The sequence below is a fragment of the Dendropsophus ebraccatus genome, chromosome 15 (assembly GCF_027789765.1).
Source record: "Dendropsophus ebraccatus isolate aDenEbr1 chromosome 15, aDenEbr1.pat, whole genome shotgun sequence".
Classification (NCBI taxonomy): domain Eukaryota; kingdom Metazoa; phylum Chordata; class Amphibia; order Anura; family Hylidae; genus Dendropsophus; species Dendropsophus ebraccatus.
This window is the reverse complement of record NC_091468.1, coordinates 9,507,564-9,527,397: the sequence shown is the minus strand read 5'-3', so window position 1 is coordinate 9,527,397 and position 19,834 is coordinate 9,507,564. Positions and strand designations below refer to the sequence as shown.

The following is a 19,834-nucleotide window of genomic DNA, read 5'->3' as shown; positions in this document are numbered from 1 at the left end:
CGATATCCGGGGAGGAGTGGCAGGGAGCAGAACAGAGTTGAAAGGCAGCAGGATGATAAGTTGCATGCCGATCAAACAAAGTGCTTGGCTTTGAATAGATGGGCAATCCGCTCATCTCTAGTAGATATCAATCCTGATTCCGGTTTCTATCTTTTAGGTATCGATGACTCCTTCTTATACCCTATCGTGGACCACAAAAATCTGAAGCCTGGTCTGAAAAAGCACAACAGCCAGACCCCCCATCTACTGCTGATGCTGCTACCGTCATACAGACAAGAGTCCCAGCAATCGAGTCGACGGAGGAAACGGGCATTAGACGCTGCCTATTGTTTCAGGTACGTGAGCAGAATAGCTGTAAATGTTCCCATCAACGAAGAGATAGATATAATGACTATAATAGAATAGAAGATCTAATTAGTTAGAAAATCAAATTTAGTTAGTGAGATGGGAAACAAAAAGTTTCCTTGTCTCTGGAGGACCCAACCAGTCCATGTGTTACATAAGCAGCCCATTGATTTTAATGAGCACCATGTAATTCTTCACTCCTCCTGTGGGGGTGCTGCAGGGGAACAGAACACCTGCTGTCGGTTTGCTGCACGAGCACAGCGGATCTTAAAGTGACACTGTCACCCCCTTTGTGCATTCTGACATCTCGACACAGGTGTAAAGGGTAAATTTAGCGTTTTTCATACCTTATTTCATATCATACGTCATGGTGTTTGTTCAAGTAAAAAGTGGCCCCCTTGACGCCCATTGGTTGACCGACGTAAAGGGGGCGGGGTCTAGACCTTTCTGCCAGCCTGTTCCAATGGCCGGCGAGGGGGCGGGGCCAACTGTGGTGTTGTAGGCGGGGCTAAGTGGCGCTAATGGCGCAAGGCCCCGCCCACTTAACACAATCTGCAGTTGATAAAAGATGACTTTTTACTTGAACAAGCATCATGACGTATGATATAAAATAAGGTATGAAAACCGCTAAATTTACCCTTTACACCTCTGTAGAGATGTCAGAATGCAAAAAGGAGGTGACAGTGTCACTTTAAACAGCAGTCTATTTTTTAGAAACTCCTGAAAAACCCTTCAAAAAAGAAGTCCGTCAAAATTTTTTATGAAAGTATTGTATTGCCCCCCACAAGTTATACTAATCCCCAATATACACTTATTACAGGAAATGCTTATAAAGTGCTTTTTTCCCTGCACTTACTACTGCATCAAGGCTTCACTTCCTGGGTAACATGGTGATGTCACTTTCTGGATAACATGGTGATGTCACTTCCTGGATAACATGGTGATGTCACTTCCTGGATAACATGGTGATATCACTTTCTGGATAAAATGGTGATGTCACTCCCTGGATAAAATGGTGATGTCACTTCCTGGATAACATGGTGATGTCAAAACCCGTCTCCCAGAGCTGTGCGGGCTGTGGCTGCTGGAGAGGATGATGGCAGGGGGACACTGAGGGACACAGGGCACTGGAGGGACACTGAGCATCCCCCTGCCATCATCCTCTCCAGCAGCCACAGCCCGCACACTCTGGGAGTCGGGTCGTGACATCACCATGTTATCCAGGAAGTGACATCACCATGTTATCCAGGAAGTGAAGCCTTGATGCAGTAGTAAGTAAGTAAGTAGTAAGTTTAGGAAAAAAGCACTTTATAAGCATTTCCTGTAATAAGTGTATATTGGTGATTTATATAACTTTTGGGGGGCAATACAATTCTTTAATAAAAAAATTTCGCCGGACTTCTCCTTTAAGTAGAGTTTGCAAATTTTATTTGTTGATATTAAGTGTTAAATTACAATATACATTCTCTTATATGTATTATGGTAACTTAGGTTTTAGTTTCTAAGCAGTTTTTAGGACATTTTAAGACCCCTTAGGGTATAAACCCACACACCGTATATGCAGCGTATTTACTGCTGCGATACGCAGCAAACTCGCAGCAAACTCGCAGCAGATTAGATCTAAATAACTGAACACAGCATCAAATCTGTACCAACAAATCTGCTGCGTATTTGTTGCATATCTGCTGCATATCTGGTGTGTGGGTTTATACCCTTAAAGTCATTTACTTTAATTGACTCTGCGGGGCGGAGCTTGTGGAGTTGTTTAGAAACAACATTGTCCAATTGAATTCTTAATTGGACAACAGCTTTGTGAGATATATGAAGAGTAACTGTAAAGTTTGTGTCTCCATAGAAATGTCCAGGACAACTGTTGTCTACGCCCTTTGTTCATCGACTTCAAGAGGGACCTTGGATGGAAATGGATACACGAACCAAAAGGCTATAATGCAAACTTCTGCGCTGGAGCTTGTCCCTATTTATGGAGCTCAGACACACAGCACTCTCGGGTAAGTCGTTTGTAATTAACATACATGACTTACTGTATATAGATTTGTCATTTACTTCTATTAAAGAAATCTCCAGTCTTCCAGCACTTAACAGCTGCTGATTGTCCTGCAGGTAGTGGGGTATTCTCTCCAGTCAGACACAGTGCTCTCTGCTGCCATCTCTGTCCATGTTAGGAACTGTCCAGAGCAGGACCAGTTGATTTGAAAGAAAAAATATTTTTTGCCAGAGTACCTCTTTAACTCTCTATACACATGACCTTCTGGTGTGGCCAAGTGGGAATGTATTTTCAGTGGAGAGATAGGGAATGCTGCTGACCAAAACTTTAGGAGGTGGCCTATCCCCCCAAAAAACAAAAGGATTGGACAGTTGACACCCAACTACCAGATCTTTCTTTCCCCCTACTATATAAGATGGTTGCCGGGTGCTGCCAAAATTAGTAGCATAAACTAGTGACAGAGAAGCTGAACAGAATGATGTATCACTTACATTGTCCTATGCAACTGATCCAGAGATCTCCTCCTGAATAACATGGACAAGTAGTCCTCTCTATTATATGCATGAGCCCAGTAGTCCTGGATATTCATGAGAAGCAGAAAACTCTGCCCACCAGCTGCTGATTGACAGTTATCTATCTATGCTGTGTATAGGCAGTTAACTGTCAATCAGCAGCTGGAGGGCGGGGGGAGGGGTGTGTCAAGAATTCTATTCTCCTGCATATTAGGAGAACGGCTGAACAGAATGATGTAAGTAATACACCGATCTGTTCAGCATTTCTGTCACTATTTTATGCTGCCCTTATTTAAGTAGTCCTCTCCATTATATGCATGAGCTCAGTAGTCCTGGATATTCATGAGAGGCAGAAAACTCTGCCCCCCAGCTGCTGATTGACAGTTATCTATCCATGCTGTGTATAGGCAGTAAACTGTCAATCAGCAGCTGGAGGGCGGAGGGAGGGGTGTGTCAAGAATTCTATTCTCCTGCATATTAGGAGAACGGCTGAACAGAATGATGTAAGTAATACGCGGATCTGTTCAGCATTTCTGTCACTAGTGTATGCTGCCCTTATTTAAGGCGTCATAAACCTACTGACAGATTCTCCTGAAACTCATAGTAATAGACTATGGGTATTTACGTACGTTGGAGTCTTATACCACAAGTCTCATATATAGTGGAACCTCTAGAACCTTAAACCTCACTCCGCACTTTACAGGAGAAATGTTCTCAGGAAGTTTAGCTGTCACAAATATCTTTTAGGCATTTACGGTACACAAGACGCCAGCAGGAATGTAACACAACGTAGGCTTTGTGGCCGCGCTGAAGAGGTCCTCTGTGCTTGGTTATAAATAGTCCATTGAACCTGTAGGAAAAGGTCACTTTATGTTTTACTAACCTATTAATGGCATCCTTATAAATCCGTAAGCGTTGCCACCGGGTAACTTATACACTTCCTATAGTGCCACAGAAATAGGCCGCCTTATGTGCTGTAAAAAGGAGCTTTGCAACTACTAGATTTGTGAGTTTTTTCTTTTATAATTTTATTTAAAAATTTTGTATATTGATTCTATATATTGTTCAAGCCAAACGTGTTATAGTTGATTTTCCGTCACTGCTTCTATTCCTCTTACGTCTGTATTACGGATTTGGGCTATGTTCACACAATGTATATTTTTGTAAAAGTACGTCCATTGTTGCCGATTGCAGCAACGGCCGTGATTATTACAAAATATACGTTACGTTGCCATCTATGGAATCCTGGACAGAGTGTATACACATAGTATACACTCCGGCCGGGATCTCTAGCGACGTCGCAAAAAACTGACATGTCCTGTCAGTGCGCACTGTGGAGTGAGCGGCTCCGGCCGCACGCTCTATTGTGTGCAGTGGGGAGTTCTGATGCGCGCGCACTAATGTGCTCGCATCAGAACGCAGCGGTGCTAAAGATCATACCGGCCAGGATGATCTTATCTGACACCGGCCGTTCCGTTCCGTCATGGAACAGCTGGTGTCATTCAATGTTTGAACATAGCCTTGTATTGTATGGATTTGTAATGCAGTGCCTATAGCAATCTATGTTTTTGCTGTATCATCGATCCAGCACCGTGTTCCTATCATAGGAACAATACTTTTCCAGAAGAATGATTCGTTTCTTCAAGGGGTTTTCCAGGCAAACCAGACTGTTGAGCTATCCACAGCTTCAGTGTCTGCTTTAGGTTATGTTCACACACCGTCAAAAGCGTTTTTTTATTAGACGGCCATAATTTACCAGCAAATAACTGCCATTATATAAAGACAATAGCCGTTATTATCCAAACAATGACTGTTGTTATAAAATATCATTGTTCAATTTGTAATGGCCAGACCTGGTTACTGCAGCTTATTTGCCATTCACTTGAACGGGAGCTGAGCGGTTACATATCACCACCACCATACAATGAATGGAGCACCCTACCATTCAGTGACTGATCACCTGTTGACACCTGAAAACCCCTTTAAGAAACTAATTATAGCCACTCTTCCCGAGATGTCTTGCTTCTAAGATGGGTATATAATGCCGTACGGAGGCTGTAGGTAGTAGGACATTGCATCATGTAACACACTAATTGACTTCTTAAATCTAATGTTTTTGGCCAACCTAAGGTTTGATATATTTGACCTGAATGGACAGGATCTCATAATGAGTTGTCAATTGGGTTTCCATAAACCAAGTATTAGCAGTAAAGATGAGTGAGCCTCAAGGATACTCAGGTTTGTCTGAACCTGAACTCTCTGCATTTGAGTACCACAGGCTGGAGAAGGTGGATGCAGCCCTAAGGGGAGTCCTAGAACACATCCGAGCAATGCTGCACGCTCGGGTTCCGACAAACCTGAGTGTGTTTGAGGTTGGCTCATCCCTAATAAGCAGATGTTTTGGGCTTGGTGAGATACCTGACTAGCCATCTCAATTGTTGTGTAAAGAATGTCTCCTCCATAGGTCAACCTTCTTAAGGGCCCATACTAAAGGAACAGGCGAGCTAGCTCCTCGTTCCCTATTACACGCACCGACAGTGAGTGGGGAGGAGCAGGGTGTAGGGCAGTGGAAAGCTGGAGGGGATTCCCTCCGATCCTTAGATCTTTACGTCAGGGTGGTCCATAGAAGATAGTGACAGGGAGGAGTGGGGGGCCCACAGGGAGCTGCGTGGGGGCCGCCCCCCCAATCTTAACATCATCAAGGTGGCCCAAAGGAGATATCGGTGGTCTGCTGCCTCCCCTCCTATTACATGGAGCGACAACCAGCAGACCATCGCTATCGGCATCGTTTTCTTTCAATGTGCATGTTGGCTGATCATTGCCCTTTAACACTACCTATTACACCAGGCGTACATCAGACGTAATGGCATATAATCGGGCAAATACGGTTGATAATTGCTTGGTGTAATATGGCCTTTATAGACAGAACAACTACAGCTTTTTAGAAATCTAAGGGCTGTATTACACATCTCGTAGATTACTACACCTTTTATATGATGGGATGGGCATCCCCTATTATACGGATAGAAGTGTGGCCAACAAACTTTTGACAATTTTGGCAAAAATTATCCAGTGTCATAAGGTCCTTAATGTAGTTATGTTCATTATCAGGACTTTATCCTGTAGGAGGTGAGGAAATTGTGGTAACAACCATGCCCAAAAGCCTGAGGAAGCCCAAAGACCTCATATAAGATCATTGGGGCCCACAAGGTCCAAATTTGCTATTGCTCATATGTGTTACATTTAACATACCTCCTATCTATTTTCCATAGGTGCTTGGTCTGTATAACACCATCAACCCAGAAGCATCCGCCTCACCGTGCTGTGTATCTCAAGATTTAGAATCTCTGACCATCTTGTACTACGTGGGAAAGACACCGAAAATCGAACAGCTTTCAAATATGATTGTAAAGTCTTGTAAATGTGGCTAGACTTACCGTGAAGGCATGTATTTTTAGTGGGAATAAAACAAAAGAAAAACTTTTTCAAAGAAAAAAAGCAAACAATAGGCCTTGTTCGATCAGTGTTATATTCTAAAAAGAGAAGACAAAAACGGTACTAGTGTAAACTTTTTTGAAAGTTTATTTTTAATAACTGGCAGAAACTATACATCACCGAAGGCTTTATCCAGAGTTGTTAATAAAACTTGGAGTGGAACATTACACCCTCTCCCATGCTATGATGTTCCTGTGTTACAGTAAGAGATTTGGGCCAATTTCTTCAGTCTCGATGCCTGCCAGGATCAACCCAGGTCTCCTGAAATTAATTTTGTTGACACATCATTTTTCCTCTCTGGTACCCTGTCGAATACATCATGAGATTTTCTGGTTTCCCTCCCATGCCTGTGTTGTAACCAGCTTTGAAAGGCCCACTTTATAATTTTTTAAAAAAATTGTTTTTGTATTTGTAGTTGACAACACTATAAAATAAAAAAGGTATAAAAAAGTAGATGTGTATAAACATAGGAGATTTGCCTCACATAGAGTTTCCGACCTATTAACAAGATCGAATGTCTCGATTTTTTTTTTTCTGAGCATCAAGAATATTATTTTAAAAGAATAAACACTGGAATAATGTGTTAGTTATTATGTGAAAGAAGAAAATAATGGAAAAATCCCATTTAGTGGAGCCGTATCTATCCCGGTAACAGTGACATTTTTTCTCTCTCTCTGCAACAAGCCATCTACACATTGGTTAGTTTCTTTTTTTTTTTTTTTTTTTTTTTGCTCTTTTTGACTGATATGCATGTGAGGTTGGTCACTGTTCCCTAGGTACAAGATGGTTGTCTAAAAAAAACTTGAGTTGGATCTAAGAAACAGGTAGATTTAGTGGACCAAGACAATATTTAGATGCTTTTTCTTATCTTTACTTGAAAATGACAGACTCTGACTGATTGCTATGGGCATAACCACTGTTCTTCTGTTCTCTTACGATTCCTGTTCCAACTGCCTCAACCTTAATGGTGGTACATTTCATTGTGGGCATATCCCTTCTATATTTTATTGTGCCAAAACAAAGGCTATCTTCAATCTTTTTCTGGGTCTGGATCAGTAGACTTGAACATCTAGACCTCTCGGAAGGCTGGGCGGTATGACCAACTTTGACCAATTTCTTTTTAGTCATGTTGACTATTTAGATTTCTGATCTATATTAGATATCTAAATGCACCTAAGACATCTTGATGTGTCATCGGGACAGTCTCCTGTAATGTTTTTCTAATACTAACAACAAAAATAACTATGAAAGAGAATCACCCAGTTCCTATCATAAACCAAAAATCCAAAAAAGGTCTTTTGGTCCACCCTCAAATTTTTATGGCACCTCTGGGTCTCCTTATGTAGAAGACCAATGTACAATCTTACAACATGCCCATAGCAACCAATCAGAACCATACTGTTATTTTATACAAAGTATCAAATATTTTAGTAATTACCGTACCCAACAAAAATTTGTTGATCCTATCCCGAAATCTCAGTCTGAGGCATTTATATGAATGAATTTAATGTAAATTTCATTTATTAAACCAGTGAAATATTTAATAATTGCTGGTCTAATCAACAGACCTTACTATGATGCTGTATAGCTATGCTATATGTTTTTTGTTTTTGGGTATATGTATTTGTACCAATAGTATTATAATGTGGGGGGGGGGGGGCTGTGGAGCCAACATTATTTGGAAACTATTCTGTAGATCTCTGTTGTAAACATTGAAAACCAATAATTATGTTCATCATGTGTAAAATATACAATCATACCGTATTTTTATACTCTGTACAAAATGTCAGCTATGGCAACTTTTTACACTTGGGGCTCTTTTTGATCGCTCGGAAATTGTTGATTTTCTGTGTAGCTGGCCAGTATGAGCTGAGTCCTGTACATTGACTTGCACTAGAATACATATGTTATGTTACTACATCTTGCTCATAATTACGCCGTAAGCTACCTGTTCTTCTTCCTTTCGTTTTTCTGTATATTTCCAAACAGAACAAAAAAGTTGAGATGTTTCTTACGGTAATGCATTTGAGATCTATTGGGAATTATTTTGTACTCCATAGACTAGGACATTGTCTAATTGTCGGGAATATGTGAAGTTGAACCCCAACCTGATAAACTATTTAGTGTTATATCTAAGCCTCCTGTTTATTTTAGCCTCCTCCTACCCAAAACTTTTTTTTTTTTTAAGTTCTGGGTAGGAGGAGGCTAAAATAAATAATAAGCACTCACCTCCCTGGCTCCAGCGCTGATGCCGTGTACCACTTCACCTGGGATGTGGCGTGTCAGGCCCACTCAGCCATTCAACGTCCAAGGCATGACCCAATTACAGTTGCTGACTGGATGAGTGGGCCTGACACATCCCAGGTCCTCTCTTTAACCAGGAAGTGACAAAATCGACAGTGCACGGCATCAGCGCTGGAGCCAGGGAGGTGAGTGCTCGTCATTTCTTTCAGCCTTCCCCTCCTTGGCACTTTTACAAAAAATTGCCCTGCTCAGAGTTGTCCTTTAATATTAAGGCCAGTAAGTCGAATTTTTTCCATTAATCAATGCAACAAAATTCTACTCTAGTTGTCAAATTCATATTTGAAGGAATCGCTAGGCTGAGCCGAAAAGCAATCCATAACCCAAGGAGTCACACTTTTCAAGAAAACTAAAGAAAAAACATGTATCAGTTCTTAAGTAATTTTCCAGTTCAGTTTATCTACGGTAACTCTCTATCTAGACTATTGAATTAATATAGGTTGGTCTGCCATTTGGTCAGAATGATGGAGAACAAAGCAGTCTAAATTTCAATTTGAACTCTGTTCCAGTAAATAATGTAACAAAAAATGTATTTTCTAAATATTTTTCAGATATTATTTCACAATTTCTAATTTAGTCTACTAAATTCAGGGACATTTTGCCCCATGCATAGTTCAACCTCTGAAGTTTTATGTAGCCTTAATATGGAACTCATTGGTTCCACTGTATGAAGCACACAAAAGTTTTTTTTATTACACACTGTGGCATGTTTAATCAAATACCATATTATAGCGCTATTCTCCAACCATAAAACAAAAACAACATAAAACAGCATGTAGGGTTACAATGCAACTGTAGAGCCACACAGTCAGTATACCTCCGTACAGCCGGTTCCGATATGTGCATGTGACCTAACGAGTAGCCTTGTGTACTTTTTTTTTTTTTTTTTTAACAGATCATCAGCTATCAGCTATTACCTAACAGAGAATTGTAAAATGAAATTAAAACGTAAGAAAAGTAACATTTAATTAAAAAATTTCTTCCTCATTTATCATTTCAAAAAGTATCATTGTCTAACTTAAGCCTTTCCTATCTTCCACAAACGATTCAATTAACGTTCTAATTTTGTCTCTTTTTTTTTATACAAAGTCTAATTTTTTTTCTATACAGTTTACACCCAATAGTTCTCAACATTACTAAAACATCCCCATGATAGTGCGCTCTACAACCTACCGTATGCTTTGAATAAAAAAAACTAAAACTTTCTTCTACTCAACTCTGTAAATAGTTATAAATATGAGCAGGAACAACTTGTAAGTGATTTTATTTTATTGTCATTTTTTACTTTTTTTTTTGCTAGGAACGTGCAGTGAATACGCCATATTCCAATAATGTCAGTGTAAAATATTTTATAAAGGGTTGAGAAGCACCCTATATACACAGCAACAACCTATAAAAGGTGTATTTAATTTTTTTTTTACCATGAACTTTAAAGAAAAAAAATAAAAAATATTCTTGACTTCATCATTCTTAGAACTTTTGTTTGACTTCCGCTCTCCAGGAAATACGCCAAGTTTTCAGTAAAGCAATTTTGAAGGGTTGAGATGATTAAAGAGAGAAGCAAATGCGTAATGGTTACTGGTGGGATTCTGGATAGCAAAGGCTTCTTTATTTTGCATGTCAAAACCATTACCCTGCGGTGGATGCAATTAAATGTGAGTGAAATGGATTTCTTCAACAGTGCATTGTTAAGTCAGATTTTTTTTTTTTACTTACCACTTTTGAATTTTTTTTGTTTTTCCATTTGAATTGGGTTTATTTTTTTTTTATTATGTATTGTTTATAAAAAGAAAAAAATTAGGCAAAAATTGTTCAGCCTTGGGCGTTTCATACAACAATACACCTGTATAGACCGTGTAGGAGAAAATAAATATACAACCAGTTCAGCTGTATTTTTGACTGATTATTATGTATTTTAACACATTGTATGTTTGTTTTCGTGGTGCTGTAGTGGTAAATAAATTATTTCAGTTGTACAGTTTGTGTTTTCTTTTCTTTTAATTTACATTACAGCATTTTTTATATGTTATTTTTCATAATTTGCTAAACTAAAAACCTATAAGGAGAAAGTCCTTAGATATAATATATGATAATAGTATTCACATTCAGACTAAGTTCACACTCATAGGCCTCATTTTGAATTGTAAATGGATGAAACAAAGGGCTAAAAGCAAAAATAACTGGAAAAAAAATGTGTGAACAGAAACTTGGTAGAAAATAGAGTTAAGAAAGCATAAACTCAACTTACTAAGAACATTTCTTGACATGTCACAGCCAGCGTCATAAACAGAAAGATGCACCAGCAACGTGCAAGTGCCAGGACTTACTGTATACTCTTTCCCAGTTACCATTAGTGTGGAAACATCCCAACAGCTAAGCACTGGCAGTTTTTGGTATAATACTAGTTATTTCAAGTTGTTTCACACTTAAATATCATACTACATATGGTAGTCATGCTACACATTAGGCAACTGTAGTATTGCAGAATGGCTTCTAAGTAAAGGAACCACAGGTTAATGTTTATATGTGATGGTAAATATTATGTTGCTTACACCACCATTTCTAGAAAAATAGACATTGTACCACTAGGTCATGACAAAATATCTAACCATATGGACTAGACCACTTCCCGCAGCTGCTGAATATTAGTTGGAGATCACTTAAGCTGCTCTACCTCATCCCACAGATGTCTGGGGGATTATGATCTGGGCATTGTGAAGGTCACCTTACTGTCCAGTTCCTGAAACCAATCTGACCCTTGTGGATGGAGCATTTTCATGTTGATAGTCTCCTTCTGCCATAGGGTCAACAGCTGCCATACTTAGGTAAGCCTTACTATTCCAATGTCTATCCATAGCTATAAGAGGACCAGGAAAACATTCTCCACCCCACTCCATAACTATTCATTACTGATATGAGGGCTCAATAATTCATACATCATGTGTCAAATCCTAACCCTCCAGCATGGTGCCATAGACATGTGAGTCCGCCTGACCAGGCCATGTTCCTCAACAGAGATCTGAATCTATCTGACTAGGACATGTTTCTCCATAGAGATCTGGATCTATCTAACCAGGCCATGTTTCTTTATAGAGATCTGGTTACATCTAACAGGCCATGTTTCTTCACAGAGTTCTGATTTTATCTGGTCGGGCTAAGTTTCTCCATAGAGATCTGGTTTTATCTGGCCAGGCCATATTTCGCCACAGAGATCAGGTTTCATTTGACCGGGCCATGTTTCTCCACAGAGATCTGGATCCATCTCGTAAGGCCATGTTTCACCACAGAGATCTGGTTTTCTCTGGCCAGACCATGTTTCTCTACAGAGATTGAGTTCCATTTGAACGGGCCATGTTTCTCCACAGCTATCTAGACCCATGTGACCGGCTATGGTTTTCCGCAGTGATCTGGAACCATCTGATCTGCCATGTTTTTCCACGGAGATCTGGATCCATCTGACAAGCCATGTTTCTCCACAGAGATCTGCATCCATTTGACCGGGCCATGTTTCTCCACAGAGATTGGATCCATTTGATCAGCCATGGTTCTCCACAGAGATCTGAATCCCTCTGACTGGCCATGTGTCTCCACAAAGATCTGGTTCCATCTGACCAGGCCATATTTCTCCACAGAGATCTGGTTCTATCTGACTGGCCATGTTTCTCCACAGAGATGTGTATCCATATGACCGGCCATGTTTCTCTACAGAGATCTGGTTCCATTTGACCAGGCCATGATGCTCCACAGAGATCTGGATCAGGCCATATTTCTCCATTAGTACAATTTTTGTCCACCGAAGTCTAACCCATAGACGCAATGGTACTGGGCTGGTCATCTGCTGACGGTGACATCAAAGAAGTGGTGAGTTTGGACATGTTAGTCGGACACCAGCCTTGAATTCAGCTGCAGAATCCTGACTGTGCTCCTCCTGTTCTTCAGAATGATTTCTGATATTCTCTTCATACTTTCAACACTTTTGCTTGAGAAAACCTCCCCAGTTTATAATTGGCTAATCTAGCACTGAAGATCAGGTTTTGTCAAAGATCAGTGGATTTTCCCATCTAATGGCGATCACTTGTTTTTATTCTGTATTCGGAGGTCATGGGTCTAACAAATAATCCAATTACAGTGCTATACAATTTATATTAGGATATATTTCTTAAAGGGGTGGTCCAGGTCAATAAACTAGGATTGCATTGACTTCCATAGGTGTGTTATGGCTTCCCGTGATGTCACATTCAATATCTGTTTCCTCTTCCTCCCTCATTCCACATTGATTTTAGCCCTGCCTCTTGTGGGCGGAGTTAATATTGGAGCTCAGAAGAAGCTGTAGCAGAAAGGGCAGCATGACTTGGAGGAGAGCAGGGGTTGATAAGCTGCCTTATGGGTGGCATAGTGGTTAGCCATTTTGTCTTGTGGTGTTGGACTCAAACAAGGTAGCTCTCAGCACTGATCTCCTCCATGTCATGCTGCCCTTACTGCTACAGTTTATACTGTGCTCCAATATTAGCTCCGCCTACAGGGGCAGGGATAAAATCAATGTGGAATTTCAGCCAGCCCATGGGAAAGGACACCAGCTCCACCCACCTAATGACTCCATCTGTGATCATGTTCAGTGGAAGGAACAGGAAACAGATATTGAGCATGACATCACAGGAAGTAAAGAAATCCCAAGCAGAGTGGTCATGTGACTAAGCCTAAGAACACAAGAGCTAAAAATAAATAATGAAAGTGCATATAGAACAACAACACTCACAGAAGTTAATGAAATGCTAATTTATTGGCAACCCCATTAAGCATTGGATGAAGGCCACCTATGGTGTCCCTATTAGTTGAGGGCCCCTGCATCCATAAAGATTAGAGAAGAGCAAACCGTAAACACATTATGGTTCATCCAAACCCGAACTGTCTGCATTTGGAAACCTGAAGGAATTGGATGCCGCCCTAAAGCTGCCTGGAAAACATGGATAAAACCATAGTCAATGTTTTCCAGGACTCCCTCGGGCTGCATCCAACTTTTTCAGTCACCGGTAATCAAATGCAAAGTTGGGATGCACCAGAACGCCAGACTTGTATATGTTCTTTTACGTGTTCAACTGCTTCTGTAGCCTGTTAAAGTCCGGAGGCGTGTGGGGGGGGGGGGGTGAATTGATAATGAACAACTACTTACCTCTCATTATGGCTTCAAATTGCCTTTCCAGAAGGTCCGGGACCCCTGCCGGAAGCCATTTTCCCCCTAGTCATGATGACGTCACAACTCGAGGGAAAATACCAGACCCGGCTGATGGCCTGGCAGTCAGGCTGGTTGTGACGTCACTGACTGGTTGAGCGGGTTGAGCGTCTGGTTGTGACGTGTGCAGCGCCGGAGATCCCAGAGCCCAGCGGGGGTCCCAGAGCGAACGGGTGAGTAGTAGTGGTTATTATGTTCCACACCACCTCTTCAAAAAATAGTTTCTGCGTTTCATCATCCCGTGCCGTAGAGGTTAACCAATCCTTCTCAGAGACAGCATAGAACCGAAGACATTAAAACATATTTTTATTAGAATTAATGTAATATATAAGAGCATTTTATTAGTGGCGGAGGAGCAGTCATAAAGCATGGTAACAATAATGGCCATCCCCTAAGCTCCATCACAAGGTCTTGCTTCGCTCCCAGGAGTCTTGTTATGTCAACATTCCTTCTAACTTTGGATGAGAAGAAGATAAAACATTAACAATAAAACCAGAATTTCGAGCCGCCAGGATCTCCTTGCCGTTGACTAAACATGTTTTTAGCATCGGTTTCTGGGATAATGTTAAAAAGATCCCTACGTGAACTCACATTTTTTATGGCTGGAAGACTGATTAAGTTTCATTTAAGACTTTATGGGCTGCAGCTCCTACACAAAGAGTTATATTCTGTAATACATCTTAGTCCTCTGTTTACCCCTTCACTGCTTCGAGAAGCCTTGGAGGGGTCAGATAAGCCTCCGTCCTAAATAATTTTTTTGAATTCTCCTTCTTGAATTCTCTGGGTTTTCCCCTCCCCCCGTGCTTAGTCCATTATACATCCTGGAAAGTCCAACATCTCTATGTTCTGAATTGTCTTGTGCAGGGATGGGGAACCTTCAGCCCTCCAGCCGTTGCAAAACTAAAATACCCATCATGCCTGGACAGCCAAAGCGTTAGCTGGAAGGCCGAAGGTTCCCCATCCTTGGTCGGGTGTATCTAGTAGAGATGATTGAACAAATCGGAAAATCTTAGGTTCTATCTAACTCGATCCTAGGTAATAGGCTGTATCCCGTAATTCCAGTCGGTACCCGGGCTGTCTCCTCCTTCTCCATGGAGCGGGAAGGCATCGGGAATCAAATGCGGAAGGTTCGTCAAGGTTCAAGTTCTATAGAACCCAAGATTTTTCGATGTTCGATCATCTCTAGTATCTAGAGTGTATCTGCTGACATTAGACCCATTTGGTATAAAAGGGAAGATCTCTAAAATATAAGGAAGAACAAACCTTCTACTTAAAGGGGTACTCCAACACTGGGTAAGAAAAAAAAACATGCTTTAGAAGAATAAAGCATTGCTTATCTGTCTGCCCCAGTTCTGAAACCACACACACACAAAAATATATTTGTTTGAGGGTCTTAGTTCTGTTTTTCCTGGTTAAGCAGTTTCTGAGTACTACAAATCCCAGAATTCTTTGCTTTCCCTTAGATGTTAATCACAGTCATCCCACCATGCCTAATCCCCACTCACAACACGCCTCCCTCCCAAAGCTGTTGCAGATCATCGCATTTCACTGCAGACTATTACACAATCAGTGACGTTACAGCATCTGCTGCATTCACTCCCTGTCTGTTCTTTCTTTAGCATCATTCATCACAAGGCATCATGTTGTAATTACACCTCATTCTCCCTAAATGTCCCAATACATATATACAGTATGTATCTGTGTATATGACAGTGAGATGGTGGTGTAGGCCAGAAAGGGCTGGTCAGAGATGGTGACATCACTCGGGGAGGCTACTATGGGACCCAAAGATTGAGGAAGCCCAATCATGTGTAATAATGTTGTACCCTTATGGAAGGAATAAAACGTTGCTGGTTTCTAGCACTACTATACTGGTTCCATAACCTATGGCACTATTATTTATACCTTTATATAGGTATTATTTATACGTTCAGATGCTGCTGCCAGTAGGTGGTGGAGGCCCATTCTAACTTTGCTACGGGGCCCCATGAAATCTAGTTATCCCCCTGAACTTATTGTCCAGGAAACCACCCATTTAAAGTAGTTATTGCCCCATTGCACCATATCACAGTATATATATATATATATATATATATATATATGTGTGACTATGGTGGTAGATAGATCTGCGCAGGAGCTGTATACACTATACAGTAGTAGATTTTCTTTAACATATAACCTTGTATTTTAGATAGCGGGGTTATAAGAGTCTACATACCAGAATGTGTTGTTCTGCTTTGCCTATTGTCCTTGTATTTTCCTGTTCTCGCTCATTCGGAGCCACATTGTACAGCACAATGGATGACAAATAACAGTAGCATGCATGCACACTCTGGGAATTGTGAGTACACAACAATCACTCCAGACCTTATCGTTCCAAACTTCTAAAAGAAAACCTAGTAAAACATGTGACCTCTCGTGTGACTGCTCCTCGGCCGTGTAAGACCATGTGGAAAAACATCTGCTTTCCATAGAAAAATCTTTTTAATATCTTTTGATATCATAACAGCTTGATCCTCGGAATGTGCAGAGAATGTAAAGGCATGAATGTAGAGGCGGAGAGCCGGGCCCTGACCGTAGCGGCTCCGAGCTAGTCCTGGAGGACCGGCACTTGACACTGTAATAGTTATTATGTCCTTGAAGACAACTTATTTTGTGGCTTTGCCAAGAATGTTTAGGCCTCATATTATTCTATCATATATTTTATCATAGTGAGCAGTGGAGGATCATAGTGACGGATTAACATACGGGCAATTTGGGCGGCCATCCCGGCTCTCAGAGGGTCCATACGATAATCTGGCACTGTCACCCGCCACCTGCACTGCTGTCATACAAGCATAGGATAGTGGGCTGCACACAGTGCCGGCCGGACAGCAGAGGAGGTGCAGTTATACTCAATGGAGATATAGTAGTGTTGTTGGGTGAAACTTGGGGTGCACAGGAGGACATGGGAATCTTCTAAGGGAATGTGGGAGCACTGGAGAGTATTATAGAATTATAGGGGGCATGTGGGGACACAGCAAGTATGGTAATCTTATGGGGGGATGTAGGGGTGCAGGGAGTATAAAAATCTCTTGGGGGGTATGTGGGGCACAGGAAGTATGGTAATCTCATGGGTTGATGTAGGGGTACAGGGGGCATGTAATGTCATGTGAATTGTGGGGAGCACAGGGAATATGATAATATCATGGGGGATGTGGGGGTACATGGAGTATGGTAATGTCATGGGGGGATGTGGAGTAACAGGGTGTATGGTATTCTCATAGGGCAATGTGGGGCATATGGAGGATGATAATCTCATGGGGAAATGTGGGGAGCATTGGGGCATGGTAATATCATGGGGGCATGTTGGGGCACAAGGAGTATTATAATATAATGGGGGAATGTGGAGAGTATAAGGGGGCATGGTAATCTCATGGGGGGGGGGTCCAGGGTTTATGATCATCTTACATAGAGAGTGTGGGAGGCTACAGGGAGTGTGATAATCTGGAGTGAATGCGTGGGGTGGGGGGACACCTTATAATATCTTGGGGGTAATGTGGAGGGAACAGGGAGTATAATCATGCCATGGGGGATGTGGGGAGCACAGGGGCATGCTAATCATATGGGGGGTGGGAGGGGGAATGATGCCAAAATGACAATTCACGTCAGTGGGACAAGCTGCAAATCCAGGTACAGCTGCTACTGACTGCCAGTTGTTGTACTGGTTAAAGGGGAACAGCAGGTTAGACGAATCCTCTGTCCCCTTATGCACACGGGGTGCCGAGGAGGAAGGTATGTCTCTTACCTTCCTCCTTGGCGCCATTCTCCTGCAGTTACTAGTTGAATCCACGTCGCGGAGCACTGCCCCGCCCTCATTGCGTTGATCTGGCCAACCTGCACCATTGATTATCATCAGCCTGGCATGGTGCGATGGGCGCAGGGCAATGCTCCTAACCCTGCTCAAGACAATAGGAAATATAAACTTAGTGGTCAGCATGTTGAAGACAGCCCTGAGTTCAAATATAACCAGGACAACATCTTCTTTGAGAGTTTAGGGAGCTGGTGGTCCGCCAACCTGAAGCTATTATTGATTTCAGAGCCTACCTCTGGAGTAACACGTCACTTCTTATTTTGCACAGTTCTCCGACACATTTTCCTGTTTATTTTTTTAAAGGGACACTGCATAAATCTGATGTGGAAAGCTGCACAGTACAAGCAAGGTGATCATTAACACTAGAAAAAAAACTTAGAATATAGGAAATCTTCACACTGGCCCCCTGAGAACATACTGTATGCTGATTTTACTTTTTTGTGTAGATTTGGACAGAATCAGCAGAGTCATCTCTTAGGGGGACATTTATTAAGTCCGGCGTTTTTTACGCCGGACTTATAAATGTCCCCGCATCTCCGGTGCTACGGGGATTTATGTAGGGGCGGACTGCCTCTACATAAATCCTGTGCGCTCTGGTGCGCACGGCCGAAAACCTACGCCAGCTGAGGACTGGAGTAGGTTTTCGGCGTATCATTTTGCGGAACGGATGGTTAATCGAACGGACTCTGTTCCGCCCCCTTGACACCCCCTCCCTGCCCCCCGGCGTACCCATCGGAAAGTGGCGATTCGCGAATATTTTATTCGCAAATCGGCCATTTGGGAATAAAATATTGCGCAAATCTGCATTTTCCTCCGAAAACCCCCGGACCCTAAATGTTCACATTAATGACACATCTGTTGTATGGAAACACCGCTTCTAGGAAGCCGTAAGGGTAAGATTTTAGGACCTTCAATGATCAGGACAATGGAGGCACTGCTCGTGAAAAGACTTTATCTCATTATTTATAATCCCAGGGTTATACTCATGTAGGGCTGTGACGGTGTTTTGGGCCCTTCAATGGTTTATAATGCAGGTTTAAAGAGGTTCTCCGGGAAAAATGAACTTTTCCCTTATTCACAGGACAAGTAAGAAATCGTGGGGGTCCAACCCCTGTCCATTTCCGTATCGGGCCCCCGGCTTCTTTGTTATGAATAGAGCTGAAGGTACCGCACCTGATCCTCGGCACTGTTCATTCCTATGGAGCCGCTGGAAAGAGGTGAGTTAGGACTCTTCCAGCTTACTCACGGCTCTATACGTAACAAAGAGGCCGGGGACACGATATGGATATTGGGAGGGGGGGGGTTAAGAAGGTCGGCCCCCCCCGCAATATCTTACCTGTAAATAGGGGACAAGTTCATTTTTCCTGGACAACCTCTTTAACTAAATTATCCATGCAGATGGTCTTCAGCCTGTGACCATCAAGCCATTGCCCAACTACAACTCTCAGCATGCCCTGATGGGTTTGTAATAGCTGAAGTGCCCCGGGTTGGAGATTTTATGCAATCTGTTCTCAGACAATAGGTATACAGACAAGTGTAAGTGTATAGATAGATGTTTCACTGGCCGTTCATTCTCTCTAGCCGTGCGCCGGCATCTGGCACTGAGCTGACAATTCTCACTTAACAAACTAAAATAAACATCGCTATATGGCGGCTAATGGAAACCACTTTGGCATTTTTAACACTTAAATGATGAAATAAAAATGATTTTCTTTCCTAATTTGGTCTCTAATCTTATCAGCAGCGTGTTAATGGATTTCTGAGAGGTTAGCCTATCACAGATGGCCATTGTTCACAGTATGACGGGACCACACGCTGCTCACAGAAAGATGATTGTCTGGCTGACCGCCTTAAAGAGACCTGCATTCTCTGATATCAGGAGGGATATTATTGGGCTAATAGATTTCAATTGATTGACAGAAATGTCAGTGTGTCCAGTCTAACATGTGCTCTCTGGTGCCACCTCTGTCCATGTCAGGAACTGTCCTGAGCAGCAGCAAATCCCCACAGAAAACCTCTCCTGCTCTGGACAGTTCCTGACATAGACAGAGGTGGCAGCAGAAAGCACTGTGTCAGACTGGAGAGAATACACC

General features: G+C 41.9%; 1 protein-coding gene across 1 annotated transcript in view; it reads left to right on the top strand.

Annotated features, from left to right (window-relative positions):
- TGFB2 (transforming growth factor beta 2) overlaps nt 1–8,517 on the top strand; it is a 92,394-nt gene extending 83,877 nt beyond the window's left edge. The window contains exons 6-8 of the mRNA XM_069955591.1: nt 158–335; nt 2,201–2,354; nt 6,135–8,517. Coding sequence (XP_069811692.1) covers nt 158–335; nt 2,201–2,354; nt 6,135–6,293 — 491 coding nt within the window. The 3' untranslated portion in view covers nt 6,294–8,517. The remainder of the gene's footprint in view (nt 1–157; nt 336–2,200; nt 2,355–6,134) is intronic.
- Nucleotides 8,518–19,834: the final 11,317 nt, after the last annotated feature.